A 20,149-nucleotide genomic window follows, 5' to 3' on the forward strand; every position below is an offset into this window, starting at 1 on the left:
ATATTCTCATGTTATACATGGCATTATGTTTCGTTATTTATATAACATTTATGGCAGTAATCATTGACATAATATATCAAGTTTGTGGACGTTATGGTTGTATTGTTATATAGGTCATTAAACATGGACATATATGTGAAAGTCCATAATCGATTAAGTGAATTCTTTCCGAAGAAAGAACATTTGTGAATATTCAAAACTTGAGGAAGTTAACTCATGTCTAAAGATGAGTTTTGAAAAACTTAGTTAAACTAAGTATCATCTCGACCCGAAGATCGAGAATCTCCCAGATGGAGTATTTCAAACCAATCGACTATATTTTATATGTATTAGTCGACCTACCCAAAGAAGATTTTGAATAATAACACATCCTTTTAGCTATCAAATGATTATTCTATCACTTGAAGTTGATAAAGACACACCTAGACCAAAAGAAAATAACGAAGTTATTTTGGACCCGAAGTTCCTTACTTGTGTGTTATTGAAGCACTACTTGTATCATGCATGATATACAATTCGAAATTGACTTGCTAGCAAGATTTAATGTTTCTCTAAGAAGGAGAATTTTAAATGATATTAACCATGTTATTGGTTATATTCAAAGCAAATTACAATTGGTCTATGTTCTGAAAGAAATCGAAATTCAAAATTGGTGGATGATGTAGATTATTTATTTAATTTCGAAAACTATATTGAACACATTCAAGATTGTTATCTTGAGGGGGAGCATGATCTTTTAAATAGATTCGAAAATTAGACTTTGAAGGTCAATGGCCTGAAGGCCAAATGGTTGTACTCTTTTTCCCTTACTAAGTTTTTTCCTACAAGGTTTTCTTAGTTAAGGTTTTTAATGAGACAACTAATGTAATATATGAGTAAATATACGTCTTGTACTTTTTTCCTCTACCGAATTTTTCCCATAGGGTTTTTACGGAGAGGTTTCTAACAAGGCATGAACATCTAGACTCTAACATCAAATGAGGAGTTTTCTTTGAAGTCAAATTGCACACAACTCAAAGGATATATGAAGTTCGATCAAGCGATAAATTGGTGGACTTATTCACAAAGGCATTACCAACATCAACTTTCAGAAAGCTAGTACACAAGATCGACATGCATCGACTCAAAGATATACAATGATCATTTTCAGGGGAGCAGCTGTACTCTTTTTCCTTAGACTAGGTTTTTGTTCCATTGAATTTTTCCTAGCAATGTTTTAATGAGGCAGCATATTTTTAGGGTTAGTCATTTAAGGGGGAGTGTTGTAAATATATATAAAATATATATTTCCCTATTAAATGACTTAACTCTAAACCCTAACCCTAGCTTTGTATCTCCTATAAATAGAGGCATTTAGTCCTCATAATAATACGCTCTTACAGATTTATTCTCTTTAAGCTCTCTACGCTATTCTCTTCTCTTCTACTTTTCTCTCTACTTTCAATAGGTGCAAAATTGTCTTTTTTATTTTTTTAATGAATCGTATGTATGAATCTTTAATTTTAACCCGTTAGACGGCTACACATAGGGGTGTCCAAACGAGCAGTGGTAATCGTTATAGTCGGACTGAGAGGCGAGATCGGGTAGAGCAGTAGTCAGATTTGCGGATATTGGGTAGTCGGGTATACCCAAATATCCGACTATGTTTTAATTTAGCTGTAAAATTCTTTACATTCTATTCTTTCTTTTTAGTCATTTTTCTAAAATTATTGCTTCTTAATTCTTCTTTATACTAATAGGGGGCTTAATTATGTTGCATGTTTGAATAAATTGGTGTATAGGGCAGCAGCAGTATGTCATGAATCTCGTAATGCCTGTGATTGTGTGTGTTCTGTGCGTGCATATGCTTTTAAGGTTGGAGAATTTCTTCAAGATTAGAGTATGGTTGGTTGATGATGTTATTATACTCATTTTCATTTTTCAAGCTTAGAAAAATATATATGTCGTAATCAATGGTTCTAGACTGTTTTGATTTCCCTTATTGCAGATTATTGATAAATGATACGCCCTCCGTCTCATTACAAATGTTCCACTTTTTATAATGGGATGTTTCATTATATATGTATCATTTTTTTTTGGATAAATAATTAAAGGAATTTTATGGCCCATCCACCATATTTTCTCTTTATACCTACTTTTAAAATACTAATAATACATAAACAATTTTCACCAACCCATTTTATCTATTAATTACACAATTTTTAATCACCGTGCTAAAAAATAATGGAACATTTGTAATGAGACGAAGGGAGTATCTGTTTTCACGCCTAATTGTAAGTGTAACATACAAAGAAATGCGGCCGAATTGCCAAAGAATTAAAAAATAAAAGAAAGATGAACCTTGAGAAATCAAATGAGAAATGTAGAAATTGCGCCAAATAACGAGTTTGCAGGTACCCTAATACCCACATCGGGTATTAGGATACCCGACGTCACATGTCGAGTCGGATGAAGCTAGTTAGTTTAGGATATTTTACGGGTCGAGTATCCGCAAATTTGAAATAAAGTATTCAATCCGATCCATTTTGACACTCCTAGCTACACACAAATTCAATGAAATAAAAGAAAGAAAACGATGTGACACAAAACTAGAGAAATCCTAATTAAGACAGCTCCCATCTATAAACCTAACATCATTATTCATTAATACGAGAAGGATTAAAAAAAGTTAATCAAAATAGAAAATGAATCACTACAGTTTAAAAGATTGAATATCAAGAAAAAGGGTAATTCTATTCATAGCCCATATTTTACTCAATATAGCACCTTATTTAAAATAATAATAATAATAAATAATTATAAATTTATTATTTTACTCTCATAACCCCCAAATTAAATACCCTATCACTCGTAGCCCCCCAAACAACACGTAATTTCTTTCAAAAAAAAATGAAGAGATTAATGTATCCTTGAGCAGGCACGGCGGCCGTGCCCACTTCCATGTCGAAGCCTTTGGTTAATCTCTACAGGCATGTCACAACTTGTAAGTAGGAAGAATTAATAAAACTCTTGAAGAAAAAATTAAGAAGACAAAATTCGATGGAAATTTATGTAGATTGTAGTGTAGATATGAAAAAAATTGTTGAATGACTGATTGAGAATATGATTTTGGAATTTGGTCTGTCTCACAATCTGGATAGATTTTAGTTCAATTTATAATTTTATTTTATTTTATTTTGTAATTTTGAAGTTGTTTTTCTGGTTTTTCATTTTTTAAGTGTTACTTTGCAGACAGAAAAGTGCCTGGGAAATATAATTTATGGGTTAAGCAGTTAAAAAGAAATTTTTTCGGTGCTTTAATTCCTTTTTTTTCCTGCAAATATCTGGTTTTTATCTCTTCTAACTATGTGGTGAAGTATAATTGAACGGGTATAGATTTTCTCGATGGATTATTGTAGAACTATGAATTATACCTAGTGTTGCTTGAGAATCGAGAGAGAAAAGTAAAGTTGGTAGCACAAAATTCCGATTGCTGCAGTATTACAAGTGAAGATAGCGTGAATTACAACGAGCGTATACATGGCTATTTATAGATTACAGGCTAAGGGCAAAATAGTAAATTCAGCGTTGAAACATGCGCCTCGCGTGGTCGAGGGCATAAAGATAAACTTGCCCTTCAAGCGGGAGATTTCTCCGTTCTTTCTAATGACTTCTCTGGCGAAAGCCATTCCTCTGATGCGGGCCACTTCTCTGGCGGGTGTGGCTTCTCTGACATAGGCCATTTCTCTGGTAAAGCTCATTTCTCTGACGACACCCGTTCCTCTGGCAAAGTCCGTTCCTCTGGTGGGGTTCGTCCCTCTGATAAAGCTCATTCATTTGCTCTGCATATATTACTCCTCATCACTATGAGTTTTTTTTTCTTCTGTTTACTATAACAAGTTATTATAATGATGAAATGAGATTTATGAGTTGCAGCAATTCAGGACATCTATTATGGCACAGAAGGAAATAATAGATGAACTTTTTAAGGGCGTGTTTGATATTGGCTAATACACTGTATTAGCTAATTTAGTACAGATCAGTCTAGTGTTTGGTACTCCCTCCGTCCACCAAATAAACTCCTACTTGTCTTTAAATATTTGTCCACGAAATAAACTCCTACTCTGCTTTTTGAACAATTATACCCTCTCTTGCTTTTAAATTTACTACACTTTTATCTATTGGGCCCACTTTATTCCACCATTAATTATGTAATCAATATCCCCTAAATTAAATATTATTATTATTATTATTATTATTATTATTATTATTATTATTATTATTATTATTATTATTATTATTATTATTATTATTATTATTATTATTATTATTATTATTATTATTGTTATTGTTATCATTATTATTGATATTGTTATTGTTATTGTTATTATTCTTATTATTATTGTTATTGTTATTATTGTTATTATTATTATTATTATTATTGTTGTTGTTGTTGTTGTTGTTATTATTATTATTATTATTATTATTATTATTATTATTATTATTATTATTATTATTATTATTATTATTATTATTATTATTATACCTTATCATTTTTTATTGTTGTTGTGTGTTGTTGTTTATTTTTATTATCCTTATTATTTTTTTATTATTATTATTGTATTGTTATTGTTGTTGTTGTTATTATTATTGTTGTGTTGTTGTTGTTGTTGTTGTTGTTGTTGTTGTTGTAATTACTGTAGTTATTATTATTATTATTATTATTATTATTATTATTATTATTATTATTATTATTATTAATTCTTATTATTATTATTATTTATTATTGTTGTTGTTGTGTTGTTATTGTTTTGTTATTATTATTATTATTATTATTAATTATTATTTATTATTATTATATTATATTATTATGATCCTTAATTTATTATTATTATTATTATTAATATTATTATCTCTTATATTATTCTTATCTATATTATTATTATTATTATTAATTATTATTCGTATTATTTTGTTGTTGTTGTTGTTGTTGTTGTTATATTATGATCTTTCTTGTATTAGTATTATTATTATTATTATATTATTATATTATTATTATATTATTATATTATTATTATTATTATTATTATTATTATTCTTATTGTTATTGTTATTGTTATCCTTATTGTTATTGTTATTATTATTATTATTATTGTTATTATTATTATTATTATTATTATTATTATTATTATTATTATTATTATTATTATTATTATCAAATTGCTAGTTAAAGATTAGTAAAAGTAATAACAATACATAAACACTACCCTTTTAGTCTTTTACACCACCTTTACACCACCTTTTTCACCTTTTAGTCTCCGTGCCGAACCCCAACTGGGAGTTTATTTCGTGGACGGAGGGAGTATTATTTAGTAATAATGCGGATGACCCGGTTTAATCCCACGACCCAATATTATTAATCCAGATTTCTTAGGATTAATAATACCACCTCCCTCCTAGGATTAATTTAAACCAGGATATTCTGTATTTAGCCATGATAGCAAACACCAACTCAGTATTAATAATCTGTCATTATCCACGCTAAATATCTTGGTTACAAATTATACTACATAATCATTTACTGAAAACCAAACGAGCTCTAAGAAAGAAACCAAGTATTCACGTTACCTTATGTATTTCTCTGCTTGTCGATAGATTTTTTTTTGAAAGAAATAACAGAGAGATTAATCAAAGGTCTACACTGAATTTGAAGAAAAAATTGCGTATGAAAACATAAAATTTTATTGTCTGGGGGATATTGGCTATAGGGTATTTAATGTGGAGGCTATGAGGTTTAGCGTAAAATAGTAAATTCATATTTATTTATAGTTACTCCATCGGTCCCACGAATTTTGACACGTTTGAATTCGACATTGAAATTAAGGACTTGTAGATTAGTGTTTTAAGTGTGTAATTAATAAAATATAAAAGTGATAAAGTAAGAGAGATAGAGTAATAAAAGTGATAAAGTAGGAGAGAGAAGATAATAATTATTACCCAAAATGAAAACGTATCAAGATTCGTGGGACGGCCCAAAAAAGAAAACTTGAGTAAAACGGGGGCTATGAATAGAATTACCCCAAGAAAAATGTGCATATCCGTCGGCCCAAAATATTCAGTTTTATTTTATAATTTCCGGCCCAAATACAAAATTAAAGAATTGGGCCCAAAATTCAAAATTGCAAAAGTAACGTCTTCTCCCCATCAACGTCCGCCGCTACTGATGGAGCAACGCCTCGTCGCCGCCGTCGGCCGGAACCCTAATCTCTCTCCTAAATCGTCAGTCGCCGTCCTCTCTCTCATCACCAACCCCTGCACGTCCGACTCAACTCTTACCACCATTGTAGAAACCCTAAACCTCCATCTCCAAAATCCTAATTCTAACCACCAACAAATTCTCTCACTCCTCTCCGCTCTGTCCGACTACCACCCCCGCCTGCGCCACCGAGTCGGAGCCGCCGTCCATGCCTTCATCCTCCTCCCCTCAACACCAACCTCCGCCCTACCCCACGCTCTTTCGTTTCTCAACCCGGCGGATTCCACCGCACTCGACCTCTTCTCCGATGAGTCGTTGTTTCTCTCCCTCTGTTTCTATGAGTGCGTGAAAACGAGAAAATGGATGCTGAGGAATGTGAGTAAATTTCGCATGAGGCCATCGGTGTTGCTGACGGTGCTCTTAGGGTTTACTAAGGATCCTTATCCCTATATTAGGGAAGCTGCATTGGATGGTTTGGTGATGATTTTGAATGATGGTGTTGTGGTGGAGGATCGAAGTTTGGTTGGAGGTTGCTACTTTCGTGCTGCAGAGCTTCTGTTTGATGCGGACAATTCAGTGCGACGGTCGGCTGTGCGCGCGGTATTGTCTCTAATGCTCCGTAACTTTAGTTGAAATCCTTCCATGACAGACATTGCTTAGTTCTATTCCAATGCTAATGTGTTAATTGACTATCATTTTAAGCGTATAGGAAGTGGAACAGTGTTTAGTTGAACTCGTCTGAACTTTCCCTATATTTGATGCTAAATATAACACAGCTTGTAATAACACGTCGGAGTGAGAGTAAGTCATTGGCATCGTTTTGCTTGAAGGCGTAATTAAGAGCAATCTAGTATTGCTGGTCTCTTTCTCTTTGAATTTCTGTCTTTTCCTATTGGAAAGTGTTTGCTTTTACTTAGAAAGGTTTTGAGGGCAGCTTTCTTTGCATTTATTTACTGATGATCGTACGATTTTTTAGATGCTCTTAACTTGCCCTGTCAATGTTTAATATTTCGTTCATGGTTCCAGGTCAGTGAATGGGGGCATTTGCATGTTGCATTAAACCCAGATGAAAGTAAAAGAGATTGGTCTGATGCATTATTTCTACAGGTTTGATATGTTCCTTTCTGCACTAGTTAACAGGTTCCTCCTGCTAAGTAATGATCCCGCATGTGCACACTATGATCAGGCATGCCGGCGTTGTAGCACATGACTGAACCATTCGGCTACTTGGCTTATGCTTATAGATGCATTCGTGTTTAACCGGTTTTAGATATTTTAGGAAATATACATTAACACGCTTGTAATAACTCCAACTGCTTCTATCTTTTGGATGAGATTTTTGTACGAATGGTAGTTGATTTGCTCTCATGGATAAAAGTATGTCAACTTATGGGGCTCTGATATTGCAATGCTTCCTTGGCGAGGGTTGGTTTTGATGTTCATTACTCTATTGGAGCCGCACCAATTCATTATCATCTAATGTGTGTAAATTTGTGGAAGATTTGTAAGGAATTTCATGCTAGAAAGAGCTTGATTTCTTTGGGTTTTGGTTAAGTTATGTTGTTTGTATTATCACTGTTATATTGCTGTCTTAGTCCGGTGTTTTTGTTGCACCTATGCTTCCAGCTTTGCTTGATGGTAAGAGACATGGATATGGAGGTAAGGGTTGCTGCTTTTAATGCGCTTGGAAAGATTCCAACTGTTTCAGAGAATATATTGCTTCAAACCTTATCTAAGAAGGCTTTGCCATCAACCAAAGAAAAAGTTTACCCAGGCCGGTACACTGCTAAATTATCTAAAATTCCAGCAACTGCTGCTGCATTTGCTTTTCTTCATGGATTGGAGGATGAATTTTTTCAGGTATTGTATTGTTACTTTCACCATTGCTTGTAGATGCCACCTATTCCGATTGCTTTTTAAAGTTCCATTATGTTCATTGTATAACTTTTTGATGAATATTCGTGGCTGTTTCTCTGTTTTCATCTTCTATTTTTACTCAAGGTCAGAAGATCTGCTTGCCGTGCTCTGCAAACTCCGACGGTCCTATCTGCTGAATTTTCTTGTGGGACTGTAGACATATTGATGGATATGCTGAATGATGACTTGGTGATGGTACGCTTACAAGCGTTGGAGACTCTGCATCATATGGCTACATACGGCCATCTAAATGTGGCAGAATCTCACCTGCACATGGTAAATTCTTGCTCTGACCATACATTCTGGTGCTCTCTTGTTCAGAAGGGGACTCAACCAATATTTTTTAGGGATAATTGCGTGAAAATACACAAACTTTGCCAAAAATCCATATTTGACGCGAAGTTAGGATTTTACATTTTAATACACCAATTTTCGTTGTTGTCCAAATTTGACACGACTTAATTCTTGAAAATTCAAAAAACAACCCCTTTTTGTAAATAATTATACAAAGACCCACTTATGTTATAATTTGGGACATTTAAACCAAAACAAGATATTTCTTTATGATGTTTTCTTTTAATCTTTGATCCGACTCTAAAATGATTTAAAAGAAAACATCATAAGGAAATATCTTGTTTTGGTTTAAATGTCCCAAATTATAACATAAGTGGGTCTTTGTATAATTATTTACAAAAAGGGGTTGTTTTTTGAATTTTTAAGAATTAAGTCGTGTCAAATTTGGACAACAACGAAAGTTGGTGTATTAAAATGTAAAATCCTAACTTCGCGTCAAATATGGATTTTTGGCAAAGTTTGTGTATTTAGGTGCAATTTTCCCTATTTTTTAATATGAAGTTGGTATATAGGTTGCGACCCTAATGCTGTTTAAGACCATAATCATAGGCCTTAATGTTATTGCTGGATATGTCAATAATTTCATTGCTATTTCCCTCATCCTTTACCATCTCTTCTTTGCTATTTATATCTACAGCAGTCGAGTTGATATGTCTTGTCTGATGGATATAGTGGCACATTAATCTGTTTGTTCATTGCAGTTCTTTAGTGTTTTAATTGACAATGATGCCTTGATAAGGTCTGCAATGAGGAAGACTCTCCAGTATACTAAGTTACAGAAGTTGGCAATGTTTCGATCTTGCATCGAGAATCTTATAAAGAACTTGGAGCTCTATCCAGAGGTGGTTTCTTTTCAAAGTTTGTTGTTATCTTGAAAGTGAATTTACCTAATGTAATCCATCTGCAGAGAATACTATTCTGCTATTTTATTTTGCAATATATCACATCATTTTAAACTAAAAATCCAGATAAATTTTCATCATCTTCATGTTCCAGTGGTCTCACTACCAAAATACATTTTAGCAGCACAATTCCGTAAAATGGCAGGGAAATAACTCTTCCGTTATGTTTTTTTTTTTGTTTTGTTTTTTTTTCCTCGGGTTTTTTGTAAGTAATTTAGTCCTCTTGATCCAATATTTTCAGGATGAAGCCGATATCTTTTATGCTTTATATAGAATTGGTTGTTTGCATAGAAAATTTGTAGTCAAGATCATTCAAGAGGTTTCTCAAGAGGTAAGTGTATGTTTGATGTTTCTAAGTAGATATTTGATATTTCTCTTCAATGCTATTGTCAAAATTTACAGTTATGTGCGTGCACTCATACTGCTTGCTCCAATTCATTTTCTTGATATGAATAAATTTCCAGTTGGAGCCTTCCTTTGATGGCAAGTTGGGATTTAACAAGGTGAGAACAGCTGGATTGTTTGTGCTGGCCATCTCAGCTCCTGTGTCACTTGAACGAAAAACCAGCAGTATCCCTCCACAGATATTTTCTTATGCAGTTACACTCTTGGGTAGAATATCCTGTGGTCTTGTTGAGGTTGTGGATGAGAACACCCTTTTAACATATCTATCTCAGTGCAGCAGATTCACTTTTACATCAACTTCTGAAAATTTTGAGGGGGGATTACTGGATTTTGGTTTGAAGTACAATCATAATCACTTACATGAAAAGAGTAATGAAGTTTCCTCTCTTTTTCCTGTAACAATGGGACCTAAGAAATTCACAACTCCCCTTGAGTCACAAGTTAAAGCTATGAGCTGCGTGGAAATTATATTCCAAAAAGTTGTTGATTTGTGGCCGCTGATTCAACTCGGATGCATGAATGAAGTAACTCGAACATTGAGGTAATTACTATTTCACTCAAAGCTTCGAAGCTGACTTTTGCATTCTGTTTTTAGTCCTAGAGCCTCGTAAGTTTGAGAAAAGTTGCTTTGGTTTTTTGTAATTCAGTCATTCTTATGGTGCTGAGATCTATAAATCAGTCAGGACTAGCCAGTTAAAGATTTATTCTTGTACGGAATCTCTCTTCTTCAGTATGTTGCTGAATGGATTACGCACTGCTCTCTTAAACTCGTTGGCTCATACGTTCATTATTTTGTCATGTTTTCTTTTCTATATGTACAGTAATATTTATACTGGTTTGCATGTGCAGGAGTTGGAAAGAGGGGATCAGTAGTTTTACTCGCGACACACACCAAACTGCGGGTGTCGTGGTTTTTGCTTTGAAATACATACACATAATTAAACTGCTTGGAAATGCTTGGGCATATTCTTTTACTAAGACAAATCTCCAGTTGAAAGGGATGGGAGCTTTGGAGAACTTGTTGGGTAAAATGGAAAGGAGACTCTCAGAAATGCTATATAGATACGTGGGAATGAGCAGAAATGAAGAATTACATATCCTAGAGCTAATGCTTGTGACTTATGCTATGAGATTGTCTCATGGAGACACCTCGTGTTTTGAGGAATATACGAAGAAACTGAATTCTGTGATTCGTAGTGTTGAATGTCTTCATAAAGAAGGTCCAGTTGAAGGTTCACATTTTGTGACTGAGCTCCTGAACGTATCACATGAAATTGGTGACTCGGAGGACAAAGCCGTGGACATGCCGGACTTGCTTCTGAACTCTCTTAAGCTCTTCTCGCTGAAGCGTATTGTGTTATCTGGAGAGCTAAAATACCTTGACGCGGAATTGGATGCTTGTGGTAATGATTTCCAAAAGCCTCTCCCTTTTGTTCCAGGTTTACCTGTTGGTATTCCATTTGAGATCACATTGCGCAACATGTCTAGTGAAATCAAATTGTGGCTTGCAATTTCTGTTGGTGAGAAATCAACTCAGTTTGTCTTCCTTGATTTGGATGAATTTGGGGGATCCGAGAAGTTTAAATTTGTTGCTCCTTTCTTTAGGACACCCAGAGTGAAACACTTGGTATTGAAGGTTTCCATAGCCATGGAATACTTGTCCGAGGATCGATATGTGAAGCGCTACAACGGGCCCAAACACGAGCTCGTCTACCTTTCCAGAGGCACAGAAGTTCATCTGTCTATGGTTGTTAGATGATGTTTATAGATAAACAGAATCTTTAAAGCCTGCATGACGATGGTGGATTCAAATTTGAGATTATGCATGCAGCGAGCAGAGTCTGGACCTTTGAGAAAAGTCATTGGTGAGAATGAGGGATGAAACGCCGGCGAGGCCCGAGGGCCCCGCGCCCAGCCTGCGGTGGAGTGGGATATTGGCGTTGGCGTTGAGAGAAGCCATTTTGGGGAAAGAGAGGAATGGATGCAGAAGAAAAGATGGTTTGTGTGTGTGTGAGTGTTGTTTTTTGTAGCAGGGAAGTGTGGGTTTGTAAAGGAAGGGGGGAAAGTGAATCTGTTTTTTGTAGCAGAGGAAGTGTGGGTTTGTAAAGCTAGGGGGGAAAGTGAATCTGAGATAAAATAAGTATGTGTGTTTTTTCTTCTCTTCTTCCTAGTCAGTTGGAGTCTGCAAAACGGTTTTTCATCTTCTATTTGTATTGAGAAGTCGAGTGTTATTATTCAATATATATTTGCTACACCCTTTTTAAAATGTGGAACATGTATAAATTTGTTGTGAAACGCATGAATTAAAAGATTATGTAAATTGTAGAATGTATTACTACATGAATTAGAGAATGTATTAAGATATTTGGGCAACAATGTCAGAATTCATCATTCTCAGCTTCATTACTGAGCTTTCAAGTATTTGAACAAATTCATGTCTATCATTGCTGGCAATACCCAAAAATTAAATAAAAACTTGATGAAACTATGGATGAATAAATAGATTATTCAATTACATCATCAAGCTATCAAAAGCAACGGTTCAAATAAAGATAGATCAGCAGATGTTTTTTAACCAACAAAACTTCCAGAATCACAAAGGTTTTTATGGGTTGAAGAATAAATACAAAGCATACATAAGGCTCTTATTTCGGGAAAATAACTCTTCGCCAAATAATAATATAATGCCTTCTAAATAAGAGACAGGAAATCTAGCAAGATCACACAACATAATTTAAACAAAATCAAACTAATAAACCGTTTTCAAAAGATTATGTCCTCGTCTTTCTTCGACTGGGATAGCAGGTCATGGGCCGATGTAAGAGAGATACCTTTCTGTAACGACATTTCTTCTGCAACCTTCTCTTCAGCATACGCCTTGGCAGATTCACGCTGCTTGTCGACCTCTCTCCTCTTGTAACCTTGAATCTTCTTCAGCCTAAAGAAGTCCTCCCTTTCCAGTTCGTCCAACTCTCCTTTGATGTAACTTATTGTGTTATCTATGCGTGGCTTCACAACATTCTCCAGCGCATTGACCCTGCGATTTGTGGTCTTGATTGCCTCATCAAGGGTCAAGAACGATGTCTGGAGGCTAGCAAGTTCGACGAGCAGCTCAATAGATTCCACATACGCTGCGCGGCATGCTTGGATCTGCTGGCCTCCCCTTGCCAGACCAGTCAAGTCATTCTTAGTCTCTCCATCCACGAAGTATTCAAACTTGGGAAGTTTCACACCGGCAATGTTTTCCTGATGCGATCTAACCTTGAGTGATGCACTTTTGACATTTTCGCGAATAGAGTGCTTAATATTATCACCAGCAACATATTTAGCTTCTGTAAGGGCAAAGGAGGAAGTTTTCATGATATCTCCCATGGATTCCTTCGTGGAAACAATTTTCTTTAGGATTGCCCGAAATTGCACAGTCAGAGCATCACTCTTCTTCTTGAGCAATGCATGGCCTCTCGTAGCCCCAATCAGTCGAGCTTTCATTACTCCAAGCATTGTCACAGTCGGAACAACATTCAAGCGCTGAGTCTGTCCGGACATCTCGCCAAATTTTATAGCTGAAAAAGAAAAACAAATGGTGTACGCATTAAACACCAAATAAGAAGCATGCCAGGTCGGATGAACACAATTACAACTTTAGATCTTTGAAATATCAGAGATGTACCTCTGTATCAACCCCTTGTTTTATTACTGCCTATTCTTTCTCGACACCTGAAACAACAAACATACCCTTTAGCTTGTAGAACCATTGTGCATTACCCTAATTAACAAAAGCTGGACGAATCCATCAATCCAACTCACGCTTCTTCATAAATTCACAAATTTCTTAGCCCTTTCCTCCAAACGAACAAATAAAGAAGATTATGAAATATTACACTCAGACTACGAAGCAACAAAATATTGAAAAACAATTTCTATGTCAAGCTGAAGAAGACTTTCACACACGGAATTGAATTTTAGTTATTTGCTAGTAATCTTGCAATATTTTATGAATCAAGATATCAATAATCTCTGTAATAAGTCTAGCTCATTCATCTACTTGAATGAAAAAATTAGTTATTTTCCCTCATAAAAAGAAGTACATATAAACAATCTTAAGCCATACTTTGTGTAGCCAATTTCGTGGAGGTAGAGAAATGTCTAAGAATTACGACAATTGGGAGAAATTAGTCGGAGCCGAACTGAAGAAAGAGCAGTTGAGGCAACTTGCTCTCTGTGACTCAACAAGTTGCAGAGATGAAAATCGAGTGATTCCAGACTAAATATAGATCACATAAATCAAGTTGAGATCCACCGTCAATTCAAGAATATATATTAAATCAGCAAACAGCGAAATCTCTAGGGAATTCTTCAACGATCTCAACCACACAAGCCACCAAATGTTAATCGAGTATTACCAAAACAAAATTGAATGCAGTCAAACACTAGAGCGATCTAAAACCTAATAATGCGTAGTCAGAAAAAGACAACGATTCAATCAACATAAGAATCGAACGAATTAGGGATTCGAGAGAGTACCTTAATTAGAGCAAGAGGAGCCGAAGAAAATCTACAAAGATGAAGGTGCGGTAGTGTGAGAATTGGTGATTGGAGAGATGAGAGGGGTGGAATAATAATTATCATGGAACATGATCCATTATAAACATACAGAACCGATCACCTACCCACCATTTTTTTGATAAGATTTTTATGAGGCAACATATTTTTAGGAATTTTGTCATTCAAATGAAAATGTTGTAAATATATATACATATATCTTTTCTAGTATAAATGATAATCAAACTCTAAATTTTAACTTTATATCTCTCTATGAACAATGAACAAGAATAATAATTATCATGGAACATGATCCATTATAAACATACAGAACCGATCCATTTTAATTAGAGTAAGATTTATTAGTTATCTTTTCTAATTAAAATTGCCACATCAATGGTGGGCACGTTACGCTTGCCCACGGTGGATAGATGATCAGTTCTGTATAAACATATTTCAAATCAGTATCAACAATTAATAATCAGTTATCTATAAATTTGGTTCCCACGAATCTTTAATTTGGTAAAATAAATAATAAATACTTACAGTAATTTTGCCAAAAAGGATTATAAAATCTATTCCTGAAAATTAGGAAATTCTAAAATAAGTGAGGTGTCAATGGTAAGGATTGAAAAAGCATGTATACATTACAAAACAATACACACTGTGTTAAATCCCGCAGTTAAATCTCCCCCTTTATGTTGCAGAGACTAGATAAATCTAGCGTATATTATTATGAGAACTAAATATTCCTATTCATTGTTCATAGAGAGATATAAAGTTAAAATTTAGAGTTTGATTATCATTTATACTAGAAAAGATATATGTATATATATTTACAACACTTTCATTTGAATGACAAAATTCCTAAAAATATGTTGCCTCATAAAAATCTTATCAAAAAAATCTAACAAGACAAAATATAATCGAAGAAAAAATAGTACAACTACTCCCTCTAAAACATCATCATTGTAGATCTTCAACTCGACGCATTCCGATCTTGTATACCAACTTTCTGAATGTTGATGTTGTTAATATCTTCATGAATAAGTCTGCTCAGTTATCACTTGAACAAATCTTCATGTATCTTTTGAGTTGCGTGATATAAGCAATTTGTCTCCAAAAACACTCCTCATTTGACGTTATTATTTAGATGTTCATGCCTTGTTAAAAGCCTCTCCATAAAAATCCTATAGAAAAAAAAATCGATAGAGGAAAAAACTACAAGGCATACATTTACTCATGTGTTACACTAATTGCCTCGTTAAAAACCTTAACTAAGAAAACCTTGTAGGAAAAAAAACTTTGTAAGGAAAAAATAGTACAACAATTCGGCCTTCAGGGCCATTTGACCTTCAAGGTCTAGTTTTTGGAATTATTTAAAAGATCTTGTTCCCCTCAAGATAACAATATATCTTGAAAGTGTTCAATATGATTTTCAGGATTAGATATATTATTAACATTAGCCACCAATATCAAATTTCAATTTCTTTTATAATAAATACCAATTGTATTTTGCTTTGAAGATAACCGATAACATGGCTAATACCATTTCAAATTCTCCTTCTTGGAGAAATATTATATCTTGTTAGCATGTTAACTTTGAATTGTATATCATGCATGACAAAAGTAGTGCTCCAATAACACACAAATAAGGAACTTCGGATCCTAAATAACTTGGTTATTTTCTTTTGGTCTAAGTGAGTCCTTATCCACTTCAAGTGATAAGAAAACCATTTGGTAGCTAAATGAATGTGATATAGTCATATTTTTCAAAACCTTTTTCGGATAAATCGACTGATTCATATAAAATACAGGTTGATAGTTTGAAATATTTCATCGAAAATATGCTTGATCTACAAGTCAAGACAACACTTAATTTTAACTAACTATTTTCATTGAAACTTCACCGTTAGGCATGAGTTAACTTTCTCATGAATTTTGAGTATTCATAAATGTTCTTTCTTCGGGAAGAATTCACTTAGTCGGTTAGAAATTTTCACATGGATATTCACGTTTACTGACCTATATAATAATACAACCATAACATCCAAAAATTTGATATCTATATCAATGATTACTGCTATAAAATATTATATAAATAACAAAACATACGCAAAAACTTGCATGCGGTCCACCGCATCATATGCGGCCAGGTCGCCCGACCCGATTAGAGACTCTGTTAGGTCCGGAGGGTTTCGAATAGGTGTATGGGGGGGGGGGATACACCTATAGGCTATTTTTATTGAATATCTCAATATAGAGATCAAAACGAAACTTTAAACACAAACTCAGACACCTGTTTACTGAAAAGAGTTTTGACCAAAACAGGGTTGACGACTGATACTGAAAGACTCTTCAGTAAGGATTATCAGTTAAGTCACAAGAACTTAACTGATGCACATAAGGCTTCAGTCGAGTTTAATAAACAGAGATGTTATAAATCTCACTGACTATCAGAAGATAGATCAGTCAGACTGATAACACACGCAGCGAAAATCTTTTGTTTCGCAATAGCCTTTTGAGTTGAGCACGTTGTTAGTCTTAAGTTTCTCTTTGCAATTAATCAGTTTTCAGTTCAAGAAATGAAGAACACAAGTAAGAAACTAAGTACTGAAAGCTGTAAATAACACAGAGATTTTTACGTGGTTCGGAAAATACTTCCTACATCCACGGTCGGTTGATCAGACCAACAACTTCACTCTGCAAGTGCTTACGGGTGCACTGCAAACCGATGCTAGTGCTTACGGGTGCACAGCAAACCGAAACGTGTGCTTGCGGGTGCACACAACCGAAACAACTGAAGATCCAATCTTCAGTACCAACACACCTTGTTGAATTTCTCACTCCTAGCACGAACTGGCACTAGGACCTCACGGAGACAGAGTACCTTCCTGAACTCCTTTGCAACTCAGACAGTCGATTCTATCGGTCGAAGGGAGGTTTGAAATCTTGCCAACTAAACTTCAAAGAACAAGTTCTTTGGAGTTAGTTTGACCTAGGCTTTGGACAAACAAGGTTTGCCTAAGGTCTAAGAGAATTTATGTAATCAGTAGAGTTGCATTCGGATCAATTTAAGGTTGATTTTAGCAACCTGTTTATTTTCAGCTATGGTTCTTTCTTTGGGCCTCCACAGAGAGTTATTGCTCCAGAAAGAAAGTCCTTGTTAGAGAAAGCAAAGATTTGTAAAACTAGCCATAAGGTTCGTGCTGAAGTTTTGTCCTTTTTATGTTGGCACTGCTGCTTTGATGTTGTTATATTTTCCTTTTTTACTAGTTGAACCTTAATATGGGCCGCCGAAGATAGATGCATGTTAAGAGCCTAAACAACTGCAGTTTCAAGCTAATGACCAAGAGAGGTGTGGTTGGTTCAATATTGCTTTTGGCAAGCATCATCACTATTGTTTTGTGGTTCAGTTATCGAGTTGTACTGCTATTGGATGACTTTTTTTGGTCAGGGGAAGGGGGACTGTGAGGATTTAACCCTGGACCTTTCTCTTTACGCTGAGGAGGTTCGCTCCTATAGGGTGACTTAAGCGTCATAATATTTTATTCAGTTCCGTTGAACTTGCAAGTTTTCATGGATATATCACAGCCTGGTTTCTTTTAGTAATCTTTTATTTGCATCCATAACAAATTGAAAACTTGTGACATTGTTCCCTTATACCTCGTGTTTGCATCCATAACAAATTGAAAACTTGTGACATTGTTCCCTTATACCCCGTGTTTATCTGTAGGAGAAGAAGAGCTCTGTTTCAGCTCCTGTCAGTTCAAAATTTCAATCCAACCGTAAAAATACAAGAGAAAACTATTCATTTCTGTTTTCAGAAGATGCTGAGGTTCCAGCCTCCACAAAAGGTCCACCCCCAAGAAATGTATCAGCCCCGAAGCGTGGTTTGTTGATGCACATCCTATTGCAATTATATTTTTCTTAGGGGAGCTCATACATGTTTTTTCATGAACTTGAAGATGCACGATCTGCTGAATCCATGCCAAGGAGCAGACCGGTGGTGAATGGTCATCGAAGAGAAGTCTCCAACGGTCATGATGGAAGGAAGCCTATGTTTCCATTTAGCCAAAGCAAACCTAAAGTTGGGATGGATAAATTAGCTCAAACTAACAAGCCATCTACATAATCTAGGGAACAGTTTGGTAACAATAGTGGAACTGGGCCTGGTCGGCCTCTAGGACCCAAATCTGCGCCTGCTAGGAGTTCGGTGCCTACTACAGGGAAGCTGACCCAACCTGTTACAAAAAATGTTATTTCTGGTGTACGTAAACCAACTTCTTCACCTCTCCAACCTGTTGCACGTATCGATTGGCAATAATAGACCTACTCCTTCGCATGGTCAGCCTTCGACTTTGAGAAGACCTGTACAAAAAGATTATCATGAGACTAGTAAGCCTAAGGTTATTAGTAAACAGTCATTGCCTTCCTCTAAGGTTCAGGTATGAGCTGTTAACGATCAGTTACAAATTAATTTTGCTTTATTGCAGTTGAAGAGATCGCCTCCAAGACACCCGCCACATGCTACTTTACGGGATGAACGACCAAAGGCAAAACCTAAGAGGCAGCTGCGTGATGATGATTCCGACTGTGATAATGCCATAAATTTGATCAGAAAAATGTTTAGGTAATTAAACATTTTTTGACATGTATCTTGTTCCTAGTAACTCTACCTTTCCTTATTATTCAAGTATTGAAGGCTGCCATTGTTTTACAGTTATAACCCCAATAAGTTTCGAGATGATGATGACACTGCTGATATGGAGGCCAATTTTGACGTGTTATGTTTGATGATCCAGTGCAAGAATTGCGAAACAGGAGGATGACGAACAGCTCCGGCTGATTGAAGAGGAAGAAAGAAGGGAAAGGATGCGGCAGGCAAAGAAGCGCAAGACGAGCCATTAAAGAGCGGGGACATCGTAAATAGATAGAGATGACATGAAGGTATATGGATCGGAGTTTGTTATAGCTTTGGTGCCTACATTAATACTAGGAGACTTATCATTTCGATTTGGATCTTTAATTTCTTACCTTTTTAAGGAAAATTCGTAGTTCATCATATAGAATAATCGGAAGGAGTGAGGACAAGTAGGAATAATCTTTACTTTTATATCAATAATAGTGGTAATGAGTTGCGGTAATTATGAATCTCAATCTATTGGTATTTTTTTTAGGTGCAGTTTTTGGAAATGAGATGTATAAAGGGTGTTTCATATATGTACATTTGACAATTTTCAGTCAATAATTAATTTTATTATATGTGATAGCTTTCATCAGATCTCTATAATGTCAACACTATCTATATAGATTGAACTTGTAATCTTGATATATCAAATAAAATGGAATGGAAGAGCATTTGTTCTATATTTCTTGCTCGTTATATTTAAACTTCACGATTAAGAAACTAAACAATAAATATAAAGTCAATTCACATACATACATCAATAAAAATATTGTAAATTTGATTTTGATCGATTATAATATTTTTGTTTTGCTTTCAAATTTAACTTAACTGGCCACACAAAATTATTACAAAACATTTTAATATCAGAGAGGCTATAGTATCCGCACATAAAAGTATCATTCAGAATTTCATTTTGACTTAGTAAAAATATACTATTGTTATATGTAAATGACATTTTTACTCACGCTGAATGACACTTTTATTTACAGTAATGATACTTAATATTATATTGACTTATTTTATAATTTGATTAATAATAAATATATTTTTATGTATTACAAATGATATATTTAATGTTCGCAAATAACACTTCTAATTTATGCA

The 20,149-nt window shown here is 34.7% G+C and overlaps 2 protein-coding genes and 1 pseudogene across 3 annotated transcripts; 2 read left to right on the top strand and 1 right to left on the bottom strand.

Moving 5' to 3' along the window:
- Positions 1-6,056: 6,056 nt before the first annotated feature.
- Positions 6,057-12,079, top strand: LOC131022722 (protein SIEL). Of its 2 annotated transcripts, XM_057952235.1 has the most exons (9): positions 6,057-6,835; positions 7,262-7,342; positions 7,862-8,095; positions 8,237-8,428; positions 9,208-9,348; positions 9,650-9,739; positions 9,873-10,354; positions 10,663-11,333; positions 11,419-12,079. In XM_057952235.1, exons 1-9 carry the CDS (start codon positions 6,068-6,070, stop codon positions 11,430-11,432), a joined length of 2,673 nt encoding a protein of 890 aa, XP_057808218.1. In that variant the 5' UTR covers positions 6,057-6,067; the 3' UTR covers positions 11,433-12,079. The 2 variants fall into 2 exon arrangements, with proteins under 2 accessions (XP_057808218.1, XP_057808217.1); XM_057952234.1 differs by having other exon boundaries at positions 6,059-6,835; positions 10,663-12,079.
- Positions 12,080-12,354: 275 nt separating this feature from the next.
- Positions 12,355-13,359, bottom strand: LOC131022724 (V-type proton ATPase subunit D-like). Its single transcript, XM_057952236.1, has one exon. The coding sequence runs from the start codon at positions 13,357-13,359 to the stop codon at positions 12,577-12,579; it is 783 nt and encodes a 260-aa protein (XP_057808219.1). The 3' UTR covers positions 12,355-12,576.
- A 4,302-nt stretch (positions 13,360-17,661) lies between these two features.
- On the top strand, positions 17,662-19,266 carry LOC131023000 (uncharacterized; annotated as a pseudogene).
- The last annotated feature ends 883 nt before the right edge of the window (positions 19,267-20,149 follow it).

This window comes from Salvia miltiorrhiza, chromosome 4 (genome assembly GCF_028751815.1).
Source record: "Salvia miltiorrhiza cultivar Shanhuang (shh) chromosome 4, IMPLAD_Smil_shh, whole genome shotgun sequence".
NCBI classification, from domain to species: Eukaryota; Viridiplantae; Streptophyta; class Magnoliopsida; order Lamiales; family Lamiaceae; genus Salvia; species Salvia miltiorrhiza.

Excerpts from the sequence above, each read along its gene's own strand:
- LOC131022722 (XM_057952234.1), top strand. The coding sequence starts at position 6,068 with ATGTGCATATCCGTCGGCCCAAAATATTCAGTTTTATTTTATAATTTC. Across the intron at positions 8,429-9,207 it reads CAGAATCTCACCTGCACATG|TTCTTTAGTGTTTTAATTGA; the intron begins GTAAATTCTTGC and ends TGTTCATTGCAG. Across the intron at positions 9,349-9,649 it reads ACTTGGAGCTCTATCCAGAG|GATGAAGCCGATATCTTTTA; the intron begins GTGGTTTCTTTT and ends CAATATTTTCAG.
- LOC131022724 (XM_057952236.1), bottom strand. The coding sequence starts at position 13,359 with ATGTCCGGACAGACTCAGCGCTTGAATGTTGTTCCGACTGTGACAATG.